The 17,242-nt window shown below is 41.6% G+C and overlaps 2 protein-coding genes across 2 annotated transcripts in view; one reads left to right on the top strand and one right to left on the bottom strand.

The window, feature by feature from the left end:
• PKD1L2 (polycystin 1 like 2) overlaps nt 1–17,242 on the top strand; it is a 154,643-nt gene that overhangs the window by 12,066 nt on the left and 125,335 nt on the right. Inside the window, exons 6-10 of the mRNA XM_036749929.1 lie at nt 5,471–5,700; nt 8,429–8,833; nt 11,893–11,991; nt 14,351–14,400; nt 15,964–16,081. Coding sequence (XP_036605824.1) covers nt 5,471–5,700; nt 8,429–8,833; nt 11,893–11,991; nt 14,351–14,400; nt 15,964–16,081 — 902 coding nt within the window. The remainder of the gene's footprint in view (nt 1–5,470; nt 5,701–8,428; nt 8,834–11,892; nt 11,992–14,350; nt 14,401–15,963; nt 16,082–17,242) is intronic.
• BCO1 (beta-carotene oxygenase 1) overlaps nt 1–17,242 on the bottom strand; it is a 172,801-nt gene that overhangs the window by 106,860 nt on the left and 48,699 nt on the right. The gene's annotated exons all lie outside the window — the stretch shown is intronic.

The raw sequence follows: 17,242 nt of genomic DNA, 5'->3' as shown, positions 1-17,242 counted from the left end.
AGCATTCCCCATGTTCCCAAGCCCTCAGGCTGCTGGGTCTTACACTGTCATCTAGTGGAAAGGGCATGAAGAAAGAGACCTGGTTTCCAGCTCTTATTCTACTGTTTGGGCCTTGAATAACCTTGGGCAAATTATTTAACCTAAATGAGCCTCACTTTCTTTTCCTGTAAAAAAGGGATGAGTTTGCAAAGATCTATCAGGGGCCTACTGTCCGTCATGAGCTAACTTAGAACTATTCACACCCAGTGGTATGCTAGACCCTGCTCAAACTGATTCCGAAAAGCAGATTGTTAAATTTTCAGTGTCAGTGTTTACACCACAGAAATCGGGAAATGCTACAAATTGGGGCTTAATTAATTTTTTTTTATTGATCATCTAGACATAAGGAAAAGATGGAGAAAATGTGAATAATACATATTAAACTTAAAAGTATGTCGTGAGTACATTTTATTTTCCTTCGGGAGAGTTAGTTATCAAACATTTGCCAGCACACCTCACACTCCAGGTCCATTTTTGCTTTTTAAGGTTCTCTCTTTTCCTGAGGAGAAACTACTAAGAGCTCAGAAGCTTGCTGTTCACGTTTAATGAAACCGCTTACTAGGTTTCCTTATCATAGATCACCAATACTGGTCACTGCATGAGGGGTCAATCTAAGAATGCAGCTTTTTCTGTCTACCCTACCCCCCATCATTTTCTCTCTACTCTCCTCCCTATCCTCACACACTTACATCAAGTCCTTAGACACCTAGCCTTAACTCACACTGAATCTCCTTAATGATTGGCTCTCTGAAAAAGATATGAGGGTAATAGTGGACCACGAGGTCAACATTAGTAAATAATATGCTATGGCACCTAAAAAAAAAGGTCAATGTAATCTTAACCTTCATCGAGAGACACAACTTCTGGGAACAAGCAGGTAATGATGTCACCACACTCTGACCTGGTCAAATCCTAGTTAGAAGACTATGTGACATTCTGCATACTACATTATAAGATGCTAAAAAGTATCCAGAGGAAGGCAGAGTGGTGAAGAGCATCAAATAAGTTCATGCTAGTTTAGGGCTAGTTGAAAGACTTGAGGATATTTAGCTTTCAGAAGAGAAGACTTATGGGGAATATAATAACCATCTTTAAGTATTTGAAGAGTTTTCATGTGGAAGAGGGATTGGACTTTTTCTCTTTGCCCCTCAAAGGGTAGAACCAGGAGAAAGGAGTGGAGGCTGCAAAAAGGCTGATTTAGGCTTGATATCAGGGAAAACTCCCTACCAACAACAACTGTCTATAGTGGAATGGGCTTCCTCCCTTACTTGAGGTCTTTAAGCCAAAGGTGGATGACCATTTGTTGTATATTGTAGAGAGGATGCTCTTTTAGGCATAAGTTGGACCAAATGGCCTCTGAAGTCCCTTTGAACTGTGACATTCTGGGATTTGGGATTCTGTCCCTGATTTGTCCAACTCATCATCTCAATTCTGTGCTTCTCTTTCTTGCTCTCCTGTTCACAGATTCATAGCTCCTTTTCCAAACTGCCAGAGCATCCAGAAGAGCACTTGTTGAATTAATTCTCGTTTATACAATTGACTCTCTCTCTCTCTGTCTCTCTCTCTCTCTCTCTCTGTCTCTCTGTCTCTGTCTCTGTCTCTCTCTCTCCCTCCCCTTAAACTGCCCCTTTCTGTCCCAACCCAGTTGTGCTGACAGCAGTGCCACACTTTTTCTTTCCCTACACATGGAGGAACTTAGCTTCTTTCCCCATGTCTCTAGCATCAGGTAAAGAGTATGTCCTAGTCCTGAATAGGACATCTGTGACAAGCTGTGTGTTGCTATAACTTCAGATAGCTGTTTCCCCTTTCCCAGCACCCAGAGCCTGACACTATTTGAGGTGTTCTGGGGATGGGCAATCTTAACTTCCCCAAGTATTTATTTCATAAGACTGTTGTGAGAATAAAGCAATATCTTTTTTTTTTAATTGTAGATTTGGAGCTGGAAAGAACCTTAGGAATCATCTAGTTCAACTCCTTAATTTTATAGATAAAGGAATAGAGGCCCAGAGAAGCGGCTTGCCCAAATTCAAACAGGTAACAGTATATGATACAACAGGTATAATGTAAGGAATTCAGATTTGGAGTCAGATGACATCTCTATTCACTACCTGTATGACCTTGGGCAAGTCACTTAAATTCTCTGTGCCTTGGTAAAAAGTTGGTTTTGGTCTTAGAGAATCTCTTCTAGGGCCAGGTCTGATGATCCTCAAACTCAGTGCTCTTTCTACTACAATAACCAATCCATAGAAATAAAATTGAAAAAGTAATAAAACAAACATGAAGAGGCAGTGAGGCACATAGCATCAGTGCTTCGATGCTGAAGTCAATGGACTTAGGCCCAAGTCTTCCTGTGTGATGATTCTTGGCATGTAGTAAGCCCTTAATAAATGTTTATTCGTTCAAGTTATTTAAGTTCCCTTGGCCTCAGTTTCATCATCTGTAATGTGAGGGAATTGGACTAGATGGTTTCTGACATGTCTTCCAGCTCTAAATTTATGATAATATAATATTATTCTTAGTAGTACAGTCATTTCCCTGCCTTCAGCTTCCAAAATCCAGGAGATTCACTTTCTGTCGTGCGCCATCTATTGACACATCTGTGAATTTACCTTTTAAAATTAGGAGCAATGTCAGTTGACTACTCCATACCAAGACCAAAGAGAATAACTCTTATTTTTAAAGCGCATCAGCTAGCAGAGTTGGAGGTTTAAGAAAAGCAAACAAAGCATGACTTCTAATTGTTTATCCTCTCAGGGAGATGGGACTGACACATGAGGAAAATGAGAGAACAATTACAAATAATATAGGAAGAAGTAGTGCAGATTGTGAATAGCTTAGGATTTCAAAGGACAGAAAGATGTTAAAGGGAATTTCCTAGAAGAGGTGAAGTTTGAGGTGGGCCTTGAAGAATGGGTAAGATTCGAGCAGGGTTGGGATAGTCTACGACATGAAGAGAATGCTTTCCTTTTTGCTTTCTGTTTTTCGGAGGGGGGAAGGCAGGGCAATTGGGGTGAAATGACTTGGCCCAAGGTCACACAGCTAGTTAAGTGTTTCAAGTGTCTGAGGCCGAATTTAAACTCAGGTCTTCCTGACACCAGGGCCAGTGCTCTACTCACTGTGCCACCTAGCTGTGCCCACTTGCTTTCTTTTTTTCAAAATTTTATTTTTAATTTGTGGAATAAAACAAGCATTTTCATAACATAATACAATAAAGAAGGCAATCGTACATGAAACTGCGAATCTACTATGCACAACTTGTTATTCTTTTCAAATATACAACAAAATTATCATGTAAATTTTATCATGTAAATTTCTTTTTCTTTCTTCCCTCCTTCCCCACTCCGCCCTCCCCTGCCTCAGAGATGGTTACCATTAGACACAAATAGGTTCTGTACATATTTCTGTTTATCAGTTCTTTCTCTAGATGCAGATGCTGTCTTTCTTCATATGTCCTTTATAGTTAATCTGGGCATTTATAATAGACAAAATAATTTATTTGCTCAAAATCATTCTTAAAACAACATTGCTGTTACTGTATACAATGTTCTCTTGGTTCTGCTCATTTCACTCTTCGTTATTGAAAATGATTCTCTCCCTTGTTTTCTGACAATGCTGCCTATCATTACTATGTTCTAGTTTTCTTTTTCATATGAGCTTTTTGGAGGAGAATATGAAAAAGGTATTTTTCTATTTTCCTTGGTTTTGGCAATCCCAACTGGCACCAGAGCTAGATTGCTTCTCTCGGGTCACCATTTGATTCCCCAACATCACTATTTCAAGGAACTGGGATGTATGGGGTGCTCAGGGAAGACTAGCACCTCGAGTGTGAGGGCTGTTCATCCATCTTTGGTATCCACCTGTCATCCAACTCTCATCTGTGGCTCTGAGAAGCCATAGCATGCTCAGCAGCCACCCCCAATAAAATAGTCTTGCAGATGGGCTAAACTAGGTCAAGGGTAAACAATGGGCCTCAAACCTGTGGGTGAGTTAGGGGGATGTCTACCCCAAGCATGTGAAGACTTTCCCCAGTGGAATGGGCTGATGAGAACAATCCAACGTCCATGAAGGTGGCTGAAGCAGGTACTGTGGAACCCTGAGAGTTTGATCAGACATAGAAGATGCCAAGGTCATCCATTATATTCTGGGCCATCAACAGTCATCTTGAATTTTGTCTTGCCACTGGACTTTGATGACTCTGGAAGAGAGAGTGAGGCTGACTTTGTGCAACTCTGCCTCACTTAACCCTAATTCACTTGCAAGTCAAGACATTACCTATGATGTCACCGGTTTTCTTCGAAAACAGATGAATAACAATTTCAAGGAACTATGATTCTCTCCATAAGATACACTTCTTAATTTGGGGCGGTGGGGGTGGGGAGAGAAGGAAATGAACGCTTATATAGTATCTATTATGTACCAGGCACCGTTCTAGCCACTTTTATAAATATTAACTTATTTGATCCTTGCAACAACCCTGGGAGGTAGGTGCTGTTATTATCTGCATTTTATAGTTGAGGAAACTGAGACAAACAGAAGTTAAGTGACTTGCCTAAGGTTTGAACCCAGTCTTCCTTGCTCCAGGCCCAGCACTGTGCTACACTTAGCTGCCTGTTTATTGGTGTTGTCATTATCACCTCATTCTTCTCATCTTTTTCAATGGAGTTCAGATAGAAACGGTCCTGAGACAAGTCATTATTCTGCTATTACCCTTTTATATTTAATATTCTACAAACTATTGCACAGGTAGATAAATTGGTATAATTATTATCATTATCCACTATTATCATTATAATGAATATATTTAATAATTTAATAATTATGACATATAATTAAATATAATTAATAATGATGATGGCAATGATAGCAGCTCCCATTTCTATTATATTTCAAGGTTTAAAAAATACCTTCCCAATCCCACTAAGAAGGAATGCATAATCATTATTTGCCCCATTTTGTAGAGGGGGAATCTGAGGTTCAGGAAAAGAGAGTGATTTGCCCCAAATCTTATAATTAGTAAGTATCAACATTTGAAGCCAGGTCTTCTGACTCTTAAGCCAGGACTCTTTCTAACAAATCCTACTGCCTCTCTCTCTGTTGAGGCAGATTCCAGGCCCATTGCGTCTTAGTAGACAGGTAAGTGAAGTGATACTAAGTTTAGCCTCTCATCATCCTATTATACCTCTAAAAAGAAAAATGGGTCAGATCTTAGGATTTGTGATTTCTCAGTTTAAATTTGTGTTTGAGTTAAAACATAGGAATTTGGATATTTTGTGGTTTTGTTGTTGTTGTCTTCTGGTGGTAACATGGCCTTTGATCAGTCTTGTAGGCCTCTTTCCTCCAGCTCTTCATCTTGGTAGAGATGTGCATTGAATGATGGAGGCCCATTTTCACAGGTGGGATGTTTGTAACATGTCTGATTTTTTACCAGTAGTTTGTCTAGCAATGTTACTCATCAATTTACATCTCCTGGAGAGTTTACCGTTTTTGTCGAGTGTACAGCCAGTGAGTGGCATGTGAGTGCCCAAAGGCAAGTGACTGTCTGGGACAAGATGGAGAAACTCGTTGTGACCGGTTGTTATAATCGATGGGAGTCTGGAAACAGCTCCCACTGCAGAACCCTCTATGGAGATGCCCTATGGATACAAGTTGAACTTGATGGAGGTAAGATTCTGTAGCCAGAATGGACTTTGTTTTCTTTGAATGACTCAGCTCGCCTCGTTGAGCTTCCCTGGACGCTGGGGCTTGCTCTTCCGGGGCAGGACCAGAGCTTCCTGTGTGATGAGTCGTGGTGCTGGCTGAGGGGAGGTGCGTTAACGTGGTCTACCCTGGGGGAGGGGCCCTGGTCATTCAGGCGGCGCTTGATGATGTCAAAAACTCTATAAGAGGGGAGAGGACAGCTTGAAGATCCTCCTTTCCTTTTCCGGTTGGAGCCAGAGACACCTACAGCCGAAGCTGAGCTGACTAGAGGCTAGTGGGTAATCTTCTTACTGTAGAGGGGAAGCATGTATACGATTTTGCCTTATACCATCTCGCTTCTCTGTGGCCTTCTGATTACCCTTGTAAGGCGGACTTATTGGGCCTGGAAGCTTTTGATGAAAATATCAAAATGGGGACGCTGGTTTGTGGGCTTGTTATTGTGGAGTGTAACTACATGCTTTAGTTCTCCTGCCTTCTGCCTAGAGAATTCCTTATATCCTGCGGTTCCGGACCTTTTAGGCACATATGAGATTCTCTTTGAAATCATAAATTCTGCCTTCCTAATATAGATTCTTGTTATTTGCAGCTTACTCACAATACAAAGTGGAAATTTTTTTGTCTTTGTCCCTCCTGTACCTAGCAAGGGCTTTACACACCTCAGGTATTTAATAGATGTTTAAGTGAACCTTTTTTTAAACCCAGGGTCATAGGACTAGAGGCTTATAGATCCAAAGAGGGAAGGTACCTCAGAGCCATCTAGCCCAGCCCCCTCATTTTACAGAGAAAAGATTTTGACAAGGTCATGCAGCTAATAAATGTCAGGTGTGAGATTTAAAGTCAGGGCCTCTGATTCCAGAGGTGGTGCTCTATGCAGAAAAGTATGTAGGATACTTGTATCTCTCGTGGTGGGGGAAGGTAGCGATTCCAGAATTAGTGCTGGCCCATCTTTACAGTGTCAGGGTTAAAGATGCACCACCCAAGGTGAGTAAGCGATCCTTATAGACACAAGGGGGCAGCAGTTACCACCTTCCCAATGACGATTTTCTTATTGGTGTCACTAAGCCAACTTAAGTCAAAGCTGGAATAGAAAATGACAACAGCTCCTATTTCCCAGCACAGTTTACAAAGCTCTTTCCTCATAAGAGCCCTGGGAGATAGGTAGTGCAAATATGATTATCTCTAAATTGCCATTGGGGAAACTGAGGCTAAGAGGGAAATGACTTGTCCATAATCGCACAGCAAGGACACTATTCTATTTCTGTGAACTCTTTCTTCATTCAGAATAAGGTTGAGGGGCTGAATCCCTGGAATCAAATGGATGAATTTAATTGTGTATAATCTAGGGAGAGATTTCACTATCAAAAAGAAGGGGAAAAATTACAGGGGTTTTAAAAGCATCTGTGGGCACCCATATGGGTGCATGTATTTTCTGGCCAAAGACTGACCTCTTGCTAATTTAGGTGGTACCAGTTATTATAAAGTTTATGAATGTGGGTTCTGTTTTATACTTCAGATGTCAAGGACAATCACTATGCGTTTTCAAAAGATCTTATGAATTACTCACAGTTATCAACACACAAACTGGCTCTGGCCTCATCAGTCTGTGCTTTGAGGGATTTTCATACTGCCATAATCAGGCTCTTTAGCAGTAATTCAAAGAGGCAGCCAGCTGGGTAGACAATGAGAAGCCCCACCAGCTGAGCCCATAATCTTCTACCATCAGGGCAAATGAATAGAACTTCTCTTTCCCTAATTCCACATACTCTGCTTAAGCTAAATGTCTTCTTTCGCCATTTGAGGTCTCTCTTAGTATTAAGTTTGTCTTTATAAAAATGTTGTAGACATGAATACACAAACACAATTTGCTTTAGTCTAGATTTTCTAGAAATGCCCCTGTCAGCACATTTGAAGACCCTGAGTCTTTGCTGTAAAGTGCAAGATATAAGTTCCTAATATATTTTCATTTATTCATGGCTTTTAGTGGGTTTAATCAAGCTTACTTAAAACTAACAAATTATGATCACTGACAATAGGTTATAAACAGAACTCTAGCTTGTGAAATTTCTAATTGTTTGATAAATACATATATATGTAGATATGTCTGTGGGTCTGTTTATGCTTATACCACAAGCACCTGGAGTATTGGAAGTGGTGGCATGTACTTGCTACTAGGGGAGGATGAGGCTGGTGGATCACTTGAGCTAAGGAGTTCTGAGTTGTAGTAGGGCTAAAACCCAATTTGGCATTCTCACTAAGTTTGGACAAATATGATGAGTCTTACTTGGGTGCTGAGGGTCAGTTGGCTGCCTAAGGAGGAACAAACCAGCCTAGGTCAGAAAAACAAAGCAGATTAAAGTTTCTCTGCTGGTAAATACAAAGATAAGACTTTATATTGTATGGCCACTGCACTTCCAACCTGGGTGAGATAGGGAAACCCATTCTATAGATCAGGCCTGCACAGCCTATGGTCCACCAAAGGATTTCAGGTGGCCTGCAAAAAATATAGAGGGAAATATCCTCTAAATTTTTTGTGGACTTCCTGAAATCCTTTGGTGTGCCCACGGGCCGCAGGTTGTACAGGCCTTTTCTAGATAGAGAGACAAGCTGACAGACAAGTAACAAACAAACAAACAAATAAATAATAGTGCACTTTGTTGTTTTACTGTACTGAAGATCCTCTTCCTCCACCTAGGAGCTGGGGTAACTTATACAATATTGTCAGATAACATCATTCTGGCAGAATCCTTCATCCAGCAAGGGGTTATCCCACATAATTTGACCCTGGTCAGCACAGCACAGCCATTGCTTCAGCCAGGAGTTCACCATCTGGAAATTCGGGCAGTCAGCAACACCACCACCTCCAAACTTTCCAAAAACCTCACTGTTCACATCATTGAGCCACTGTCGGGTCTTCAGGCCTTCTGGGTTTCTGACCACTTGGAGCTGGGACAAGATCTTCTCATTAATGTGTCTGTGGCGCAGGGCTCCCCTGAGGAGCTGACATTTGAGGTGACAGGAGCCAATAGAAACTTCTCCTATGTGAAAGAGTGTTTGGGGAAAGAATCCGAGGTTTACAGCATCCCCATTCCGGAAAAAGGTAATGCTTGTTTATTGTTCCCTTGCTTTAATATCAAAGAGTTAACATTCTTTATTATAACTTAGAGCCCACTTAATCTAACCCTCTAATTTTAGGTGGAAAAAAAATGAAGTTCAGAGAGAGGGGAAAGTGCTTTCTTTCTTAAGGACATTAAGCTTGTCTTGGCAGAGCTGAGACTAGACCATGTCCCCTCATTCTCAGGCCAGGATATTCTACTGCACTACTGCCTCCCAACTTGTCATTTTTTTCCTGCTGAAGTATGGGCTACATTAACATGCCAATTGCTTTAATTAAAAATCTTGGGCTAAATAAACAGTTATGGGTGTGTCATCTCAGAATTTACAGAATGCTTGCTCCATTGATGTGTTTTGAAGCAACCTGAGCCCTACCATTGGTTTTCCTTTGATGAGCCAGAGTACTGATATTCTTCCACAAAGAGAGGGCTGCAGAATTGTGGGAAGAATTTATGATATGCTTAATGATAGATTTATTGTTTTCTCTAAGGGCAGTCTCTTGGGTTTCCTTCAAGTGGCACAACTGCATAAACATACTGCCCTTTCCTGTTCCAAAAAAAACCAAAACCCTAAACCTACCTACTGCTCTAGGCTAGAAGACCTAGAACATACTCAAAAATTGTTTTTATGATACAGGAAGAAAAGATAAGGAGCAATGATGCATGATGATTTAAGGAGTCTTCTTCATTTTCCCTCCTAACTTGATCAACACCATACCGGTATCAATATTATACCAAGTGCACCCTGCACAGAATAAAAGCAAAGCAGTCTCTGACCTCAGGAAATTTATAGTTTAACAGAAGGCCTTCAGACATAAAAGTCAAAATACATAGGATGATTTCTGTAGTGCTTTGAGAGAGATGGGTCAGAGTGTTAGCGGACACAGGGTCAGGGCAGTCAAAGGGGATGGGGAAAGTAGCAGCTGTTGCCACTAGTCCTAAGAATACACCAACCCTTCTGCTGCTCTGCAGCTGCCTAGATGTAGGCGGTAAAAGCAGGGAAAGCCCAAGCTAGTAAGCTAACTAGCCGAGCCGCCAAGAAGCCAAGCAAGACATTGTCAGAGCATTGCGGTCGTGGGGCTATGGCTTTCCTTAGTGGCTTCTCCTGTGCATTTTTGTCTGTTTTCTTGTGTTACATTTGTTCTTGTGTGCACCGTGCTGTGTGGTGAGTTGCGTGAGGCCTTTGGCCTCAGAGAATGTTGAAGGGATTGGTGATGATAAAACTCTTGTGTCACAAGGTCAGCAACATGTATGTAACTTCCCTTGAGCATGACTGTGTCAGAGGTTATGGTCCCCTGTGGGTCAAAGGTTAAGGGACACAGAGATTCTATTGGCTAATTTTGAAATAGTGATATTGATGGGGAAAATCTTGTAGGAATTCATGACCTAGAATTACAATTTTTTCAAAATAAATTTTTACTGATGTCTTTTTGCTTTTACACAGCCTAAAATTTCTTCTCTATCCCTCCTCTGGAGCTACAGTATATTGCAGATTTAGGGTGGAGTTTTGGTGTATGGCACATAAGGACACTATGATGGGGTAGAATGGTTTATTGAAACAGCCAAGTGAAACGTAGGAGGGTGTATGCACCAATGCAGTCAGTGATAGTCACATATGAACTCCCTCAACCTCACAACCCCACTGTCCCAGAGGACAGGGAACATGAACCAATAGCAAAAGGGGAGGAGGGGGTTCCTAAAAATTAACCAGGAAGGCCAACTCAGGATGAGGAAAAAGGACTTATAACTATGCAGTATCAGCAAACTTGCTAGAGAGTTTTAGCAGCCAGTTTTAACTAGAACTAGGTGCAGTTTAAACCTCATTACCAGAGTTGTGTAACAGGAGAAAGTCCTAGGAGACTAGGGCCATGGACACCTCTGGCTATTCACATAGGATAGGAGTATGTGGTTTGGGCCCCCTAGTAAATTCTCAATTACTGTGTTTTTTTAGGGTGAGGGAGAAAACCTAATCTTAGGTCATTTTCTGCAGATAAATCTGAGTCAAACTTCTTCTTAGTTTTCTCATGCCCCAGGTCTACTGGCCCAAGGCTAGTTTCCCCACCATGACCCTCCTGTATTCAGTAGCTAAACAGCCCATGAAGGTCAAGGGGCCACAGAGTGGCACGATATGGTGAAATGCAAAATGGTGCAGTGGATAGGAAGATCTGGGTTCGAATTCCTGCCTCAGACACCACTAGCTATATGACCCTGGGCAGTTCACTTAACCTCTCTTTGAGCCTTGGCCTCCTCATAGATAAAATGGAAATACCTACTTGGCCACATGATTTTTGTGAGTATCAAACAAGATAATATATATGAAACATTTTGTAAATCTTAAAATGCTAGTTTAAGAGGAGCTATGATTATTATGCAAGAGAAAGAGGTCATTACTTTCCAGGGAACCTGAACCAGGTAATCCTATCCTGAGGCAGCAAATATTTCCAATCCTGGGAACAGCACACAAAAGGGATAGTGGTGGAGATGTGGGTCACCTGCCATTGTGAGGGTGGTATTAGCTTGATCCTACAGTCTTAGCCCAAGAGTTCTCTGTAGCAGCTGGCCAGACACCCTGCTGCAGGAAATGCTCATGAATTGATAAATGTGGAGCTCACACAAGCACTCACAAGGATGGATCCCCATCTGCTGGTTTTTCCCATGTTTTTCCCCAGCTGAGCAGAGAGACCTCACTCAGGCAGAACTGCCCTGGGGGACTATAAGAAATTTACCTTTTTTTATATAGGCTCATATTTATAATAATAACACACAAGCAGAGCATAACACAAGTATTTCTAGGACCATTTGTGTTGTGATAATGAGGCTCACCTGTGTGAACTGCTTCTCAATTCTCCTACTCCCACAATGGCAGGCCCCCTCAGGCGCCATCCTTACTTAGGGTCTCAGCCACAGCAACTAAGATGAAGCAGCAGGCACTGCCATCAATGGACAAGAAGACCAAAGGCAGGGAAAATTTTCTCACCAAACTCAGATGAGTAGAATTGTTACATACAAACTGTGATTCTTCATCTTCTTAACTCTTTCCTTGCAGGAACCTTTCTGATCACAGTGCTTGCTCAAAACATCTTCTCAAACCTGACCTTGACAATTGGGAGAGTCAGTGTATCTGCTAAGGAGCCTGTCCATGAGGGTATGAAAACACATTCATAGCACTAAGTGTGAGCACATGGGATTAGCCTCCTATAATGACAGTCCCATAGCATAAAATCCTAGACTCTCTGGATAGGAAGGAACCTCAGAGTAGATATTGTCCAACTTCTAGGTACCAGAGTAATAATTGCCTTTACTGCATCCCTAGCAAGTTCTCATAGGATTATGGATTTATCATAGACGGAGCTGGAAGGGACCTGAGAGGTCACCTAGTCCAATCCATCATCTGCAAAGATGATGGCACTAAGACACAGAGAGGATCATGAGACCAAAACTTCAGAGGCCATTGAACCTAACATCCTCTAAGTCTAAAGTCACATGGTTCTATGAACCATATGCTATATACAATATCTGTTTGATGTTGGATAAGTGGCTTTCCTTCCCCGGTCCTCAGTATCTCTATCTGTAAAATTAGGGGGTTGGACTAGATGGGCTTTGAGGGTCCTAAGAACATTGATATTTCACTTCTCTATCATGAGAGTAGATATTGTCTGCTAAAGTCTTCCCCCCTGCTTCATCTTGGCATTGGAGGTGACTTCTCAAAGATTAGGCCAGATATCTGAAACCTGAAGTTCATTCTGAACAAGCTGAAAAAACCTTTGCTATGGGCTTGGTAAATAGATCATAGATCCAAGGCTGGAAGGAACCTCAGAGGCCCCATAGACCAAACCCTTCATTTTGCAGATGTAGAAACTAAGGCCTAGGGAAGTTTAGCCACTTACCCAAGTTCCACAGATTATAAGAATCAAATAGGATTTGAACCCCCATTTTCTATCTCTAGAAGAAGTACTTTTGGCACCATATCACAGCTACATATCCATTTTTTGTGGATAAATATAATTAACTTCAAAGAGGCTCATCACTTATTTGGCTACAAGATGATGAATTTTTTGCCCATACGGACTCATAAAGTTCATCTATTGACCAGCTAGCAGTTTGGAAAACTCCTAGGAGTTTTAGTCAACTATAAGCTCAATATGTCAGCAGTGTGATGGGGCAGCCAAAAAATAAAACCAAAAATGAACTGTAATTTTGAACTTCACTAAGAGAAGCATTGCTCCCAGGAGTAAGGAGGTCACAGTCCTGTTGTATTTTACCTTGCCAGGCCATAGCTGGAATACTGGGTTTACTCCTGGACTCTTCCTTTTAGAAAGAACATTAATAAGATGGGGAACAAAAAGGGGTGGGCAGCCAGGATGGTGAAGGGCTTCAAGAACATGCCACATGAAGAAGATCAGTGGAAGGAGGTGTGGATGATTAGCCTGGAGAAGAGAAGATAGGGTGGGACATAAGAGTAATCTTCAAATATTTGAAAGGCTGTCATGATGGGAAAGAGGCACTATATTTTTTCTGCTTGGGTCCAGAGGGAAGAACTAAGAACAGTGGGTGGAAGTTGCAGAGAGGTAGGTTTAAGTTTGATGTAAGGGGAAAAACTTTCTCAATAATTGGAGGAAGGAAGGAAACAAGTATTTATTAAGTGCTTACCACGTGCCTGACACCATGCTAAGTGCTTTACAAATATTATCTCATTTGATCCTCACAACAGCCAGGGGTAGGTGCTATTATCCTCATTTTACAGTTGAGGAAACTGAGGCAGACAGGTTAAGTGATTTGTCCGGAGTCATATACAGTTAGTAAATTTCTGAGGCTGGATTTGAACTCAGGCGTTCCTGACTCCATGCCCAGTGCTCTATCCGCTCTGTCCCCTGCACTGCCTAGCTCTCCAAAAGTAGAACGAGAGACTTCTACGGGAAATAATGAACTGCCTTTGCCTGGAAGTCCTCAAGGGAAGTCTCTGTGAGCCCTTGGCCTGTAGGTCACAGAGGGGATTCTTGTCCAAGTACAGGTGGGATTACATGGCATCTGAGGTCCCTTCCTACCCCAAGATTCTATGGTCCTAAGGTGTAGAAGGTGGGCATCTGCAGCAGTGGAAGAAAGAGCTGTCTTGATGAAACCCCAGATCCTCAAAGGAGTGAAGTCTGTAGTAGTCAGACAATTTCTATAGCAATAATTTAGATGGGAGAACATGTGAATTGCAGGAGCATTTCTATATGTAAATTAAGTGATTCTTCCCATTTTTCTTTCTTGGTACGTGTGTGTCTGCTCCACCTGGGAGGGCACCATCCTTCCACCACATGCTCTTGATATACAACCAGCAATGAGGAGCTCATGGGCACGTTGCACTGTCATTGCCCAGTTGGAAGATATGTTTGCTGCAGTAGGATCATTTCCATAAATCAGTGAAAGTCATGTGAAGGAATAGAGGCAGGAGTCACCTGTTACACACTCACCCTCACTAAAATGTTCACTTTTCTTCTAATTACATGTGTCTCATACAGCAATTCCTGCTAACCAAGAGCCATCCAAGATGAACTTCCAGAAGGAAAATGTGAGTTATTTTCAAAGTCTTAATCTCATAATTAAAAAATACTCATGCAAATCCATGGAACTCTTACATACGATACTCACACATACAGAGTAGAAGAGTGATGGATTCCACCCTGAAAATATAGATCTCTCTCTCTTTTTTTAAAGTTAAAGAACATCTTTTGTTTTCATACCAACACCACTGGCCAAGGTATTTCTCCTATCACTGCACTGAATCTTCCTTTGTGACAAAGAAAAACAGTTAAAGTTGTGCCTGACAGTGTATACAGTAGTCTGCACTAGTAGTTTCCCACTTCTCTCCTGAGAGGAGGGAGTTGTGTTTCATCATCTGTTTTCTGAAGCCAAGATTGAGCAGAGTTTGGCTGCCTTTTAGTATTGGGTTCTTTTTTTTTCCCCATTTAATTAGTATTGTTTACAATACATTGTTGTAGTATTGTTTATTATGGTGTTGTTTGAGTACTGTTTTCATTTACTTTGTTGTGGTCATTCACTGACATCAGCTCTGCATCAGCTCATACAAATCTTCCCCGTGTAACTCTGAAATTCTTCATATTTGTCATTTCTTGTAGTATAGTAGTATTCCATTATATACACAAACTACAATTTGTTCAGTCATTCTCCAGCTGATAGACATTATCTTTGCTTCCATTTTTTTTGCTACTATACAGACACAAAATGCTGCTATGAATATTTATGATCTCTGTTTTGAGATAGTGCCAGTTTTCTATTGTCTGTAGAACCCAAAAGGCCCACTTTATAGTGCAGCAGGCCCATCTTTTTGCTGTGGACAATTTAGGTATTTAAAGGAAGGAAACAAGCATTTATTATTAAGCACTTACTATGTGCCAGAGACTGTACTAAGTGCTGGGGATACAAATACAAGCGGAAAGAAAAATTGTCCCAGTCCTCAGAAAGCTTACATATTAAGGGGGAAAACAAGAAGCTTGAATTTCAATGGGGGAAGACAACACACAAAAGGAAGAATTTTAAAGAGCTGGAGGGTAGAAAAGGTACTCAATATCGGGCCTGTCTCCTTCACAAAATGAAGGCTCCAGGAGGAACTAACCAATGGAAGAAGGGCCTTGCAGAGGGATATTCCATGGTGAGCAAGAATATTTTAAGAAGGCTCTGAGAAAACTTAATCTTGCTACCTCTCCCAGATTGTTTTTGCTAGGTGTGCACTAAAGCCAAATTGGACACGTTCCTGTTTTTTGTTCTGAGATTGAGAGGCCAGATTATGCCACCAGAACAGGTCATTCCTTTTTGAGGCAAAGGAAATCTGGCTATGTGTGTGTATGTTTATCCACCTGTGATCTTATTGGTGTAAGGAAATTTTAATGAGGAAAGCCCTGTACTAAGATAGATCAGTACCTGCTCTGTGACTTGTGGTCTCTAAGAGTAGCACAGGACACCAAGAGGTTAAATAACTTGCCCAGGGTCATCCAGCCTATCTGTGTATAGGCAGGATTTGAACCCCAAGCCTTCCTGACCCTCTTCTACAACCATAATGTCTCTTTGTATGTGCTGTTACTACCAATGATAATATTCTTCATTTCTTCCGTAGAAGGTTAAAGGGAAAAGCCAACTGTATATTAAGCCAAATCGGTATGTGGATCCTTTCACTGCGGTGACTCTGGGCTGGCCAGATTACAACAAGAGGCTGAACTTTGTGTGGTCATGTGGTAGGTGCAGAACCATTGCTACAATCTTGGTACCTAGGACAAGTGGTATAAACTATACCGTGTAATCAACTCAACTTTTAAATACGAATTCAGTGGGGTGCAAGGGACCATCCTGAGACACCATCATATGAGGAAGAGACAGAGACCAGGAGCACACCAAGGTCACTGGGAGGTCACTGCCAGAGAGGAGGGGTAACAAAATGGAGCTAAGCTACAGAGGAGCTCTCCTGGTGTGTAACTGCTCAGGGGAGAAAGCGCGCCATCTGGCAGATTATTATTTTTACTAACTATTCTTGCTTGCTAGGACCTAAGCTCAATTGTTTCAATGTTGCTGAAGGATTATAAGTACTCTTGGCACCCTCTACATTCTAGTATCCTGAGAAACAGCCCCACCTGCTCCCACAAAATCACTTATGGCTCGAGGGACATTCATTCAAGGAGTGTAGCTTGATTCTTACTGGCTACCCTCTGAGCCTCAAGCCTCCTCCCACCTAGACCAGGTCCCATCTAGGCATAAAAAAGAACCATCTTCCCCAGTCCTTGTTTTGAGTACATTCTTCTCCAAAGGTACAGTCTCACAGATTGCCTCCTTACTCACATAACAATTCCTGCTTAAGGGGCCTCTGGAGTTTCTTCTGACTGGTTGTTGCTGTTCAGTCTTGTCAGGCTCTTGGTGACTCTGTGGACCATGCTGTCAATGGGATTTTCTAGACAAAGATCCTGGAATGGTTTGCCATTTCCTTCTCCAGTGAATTAAAGCAAACAGAGGTTAAGTGACTTGCCAAGAGTCACACAGCTAGTAAATGCTTGAGGCCAGATTTGAATTCAGGTCTTCCTGACTCCAGGCCTAGCAGCTCCATCCACTGAGCCACCCAGCTGCCTCCTCTGACTCTATTCCATCATTATTTTCTAAAATCTCTTGCAGTGCTCTTAATTCTAGCCAGTAACCTGTTTCATTTGATTCAATTTAACAAATATGTATTAAATGCCTATAAGTTGGTTATACAAAGATCAAAATACCCCCAAGGTATTTTGTGGTTGTTCAGACATTTTTCAGTAAGTGTCTAACTCTTTGTGTCCTCATTTGGGGTTTTTCGGCAGAGATACTGGAGTGGTTTTGCCATTTCCTTCTCCAGCTCATTTTACAGGTTAGGAAACTGA

The sequence above is a fragment of the Trichosurus vulpecula genome, chromosome 3 (genome assembly GCF_011100635.1).
Source record: "Trichosurus vulpecula isolate mTriVul1 chromosome 3, mTriVul1.pri, whole genome shotgun sequence".
NCBI lineage: Eukaryota > Metazoa > Chordata > Mammalia > Diprotodontia > Phalangeridae > Trichosurus > Trichosurus vulpecula.
The sequence above is the reverse complement of the archived record's forward strand: the minus strand, read 5'-3'. Positions and strand labels throughout refer to the sequence as shown.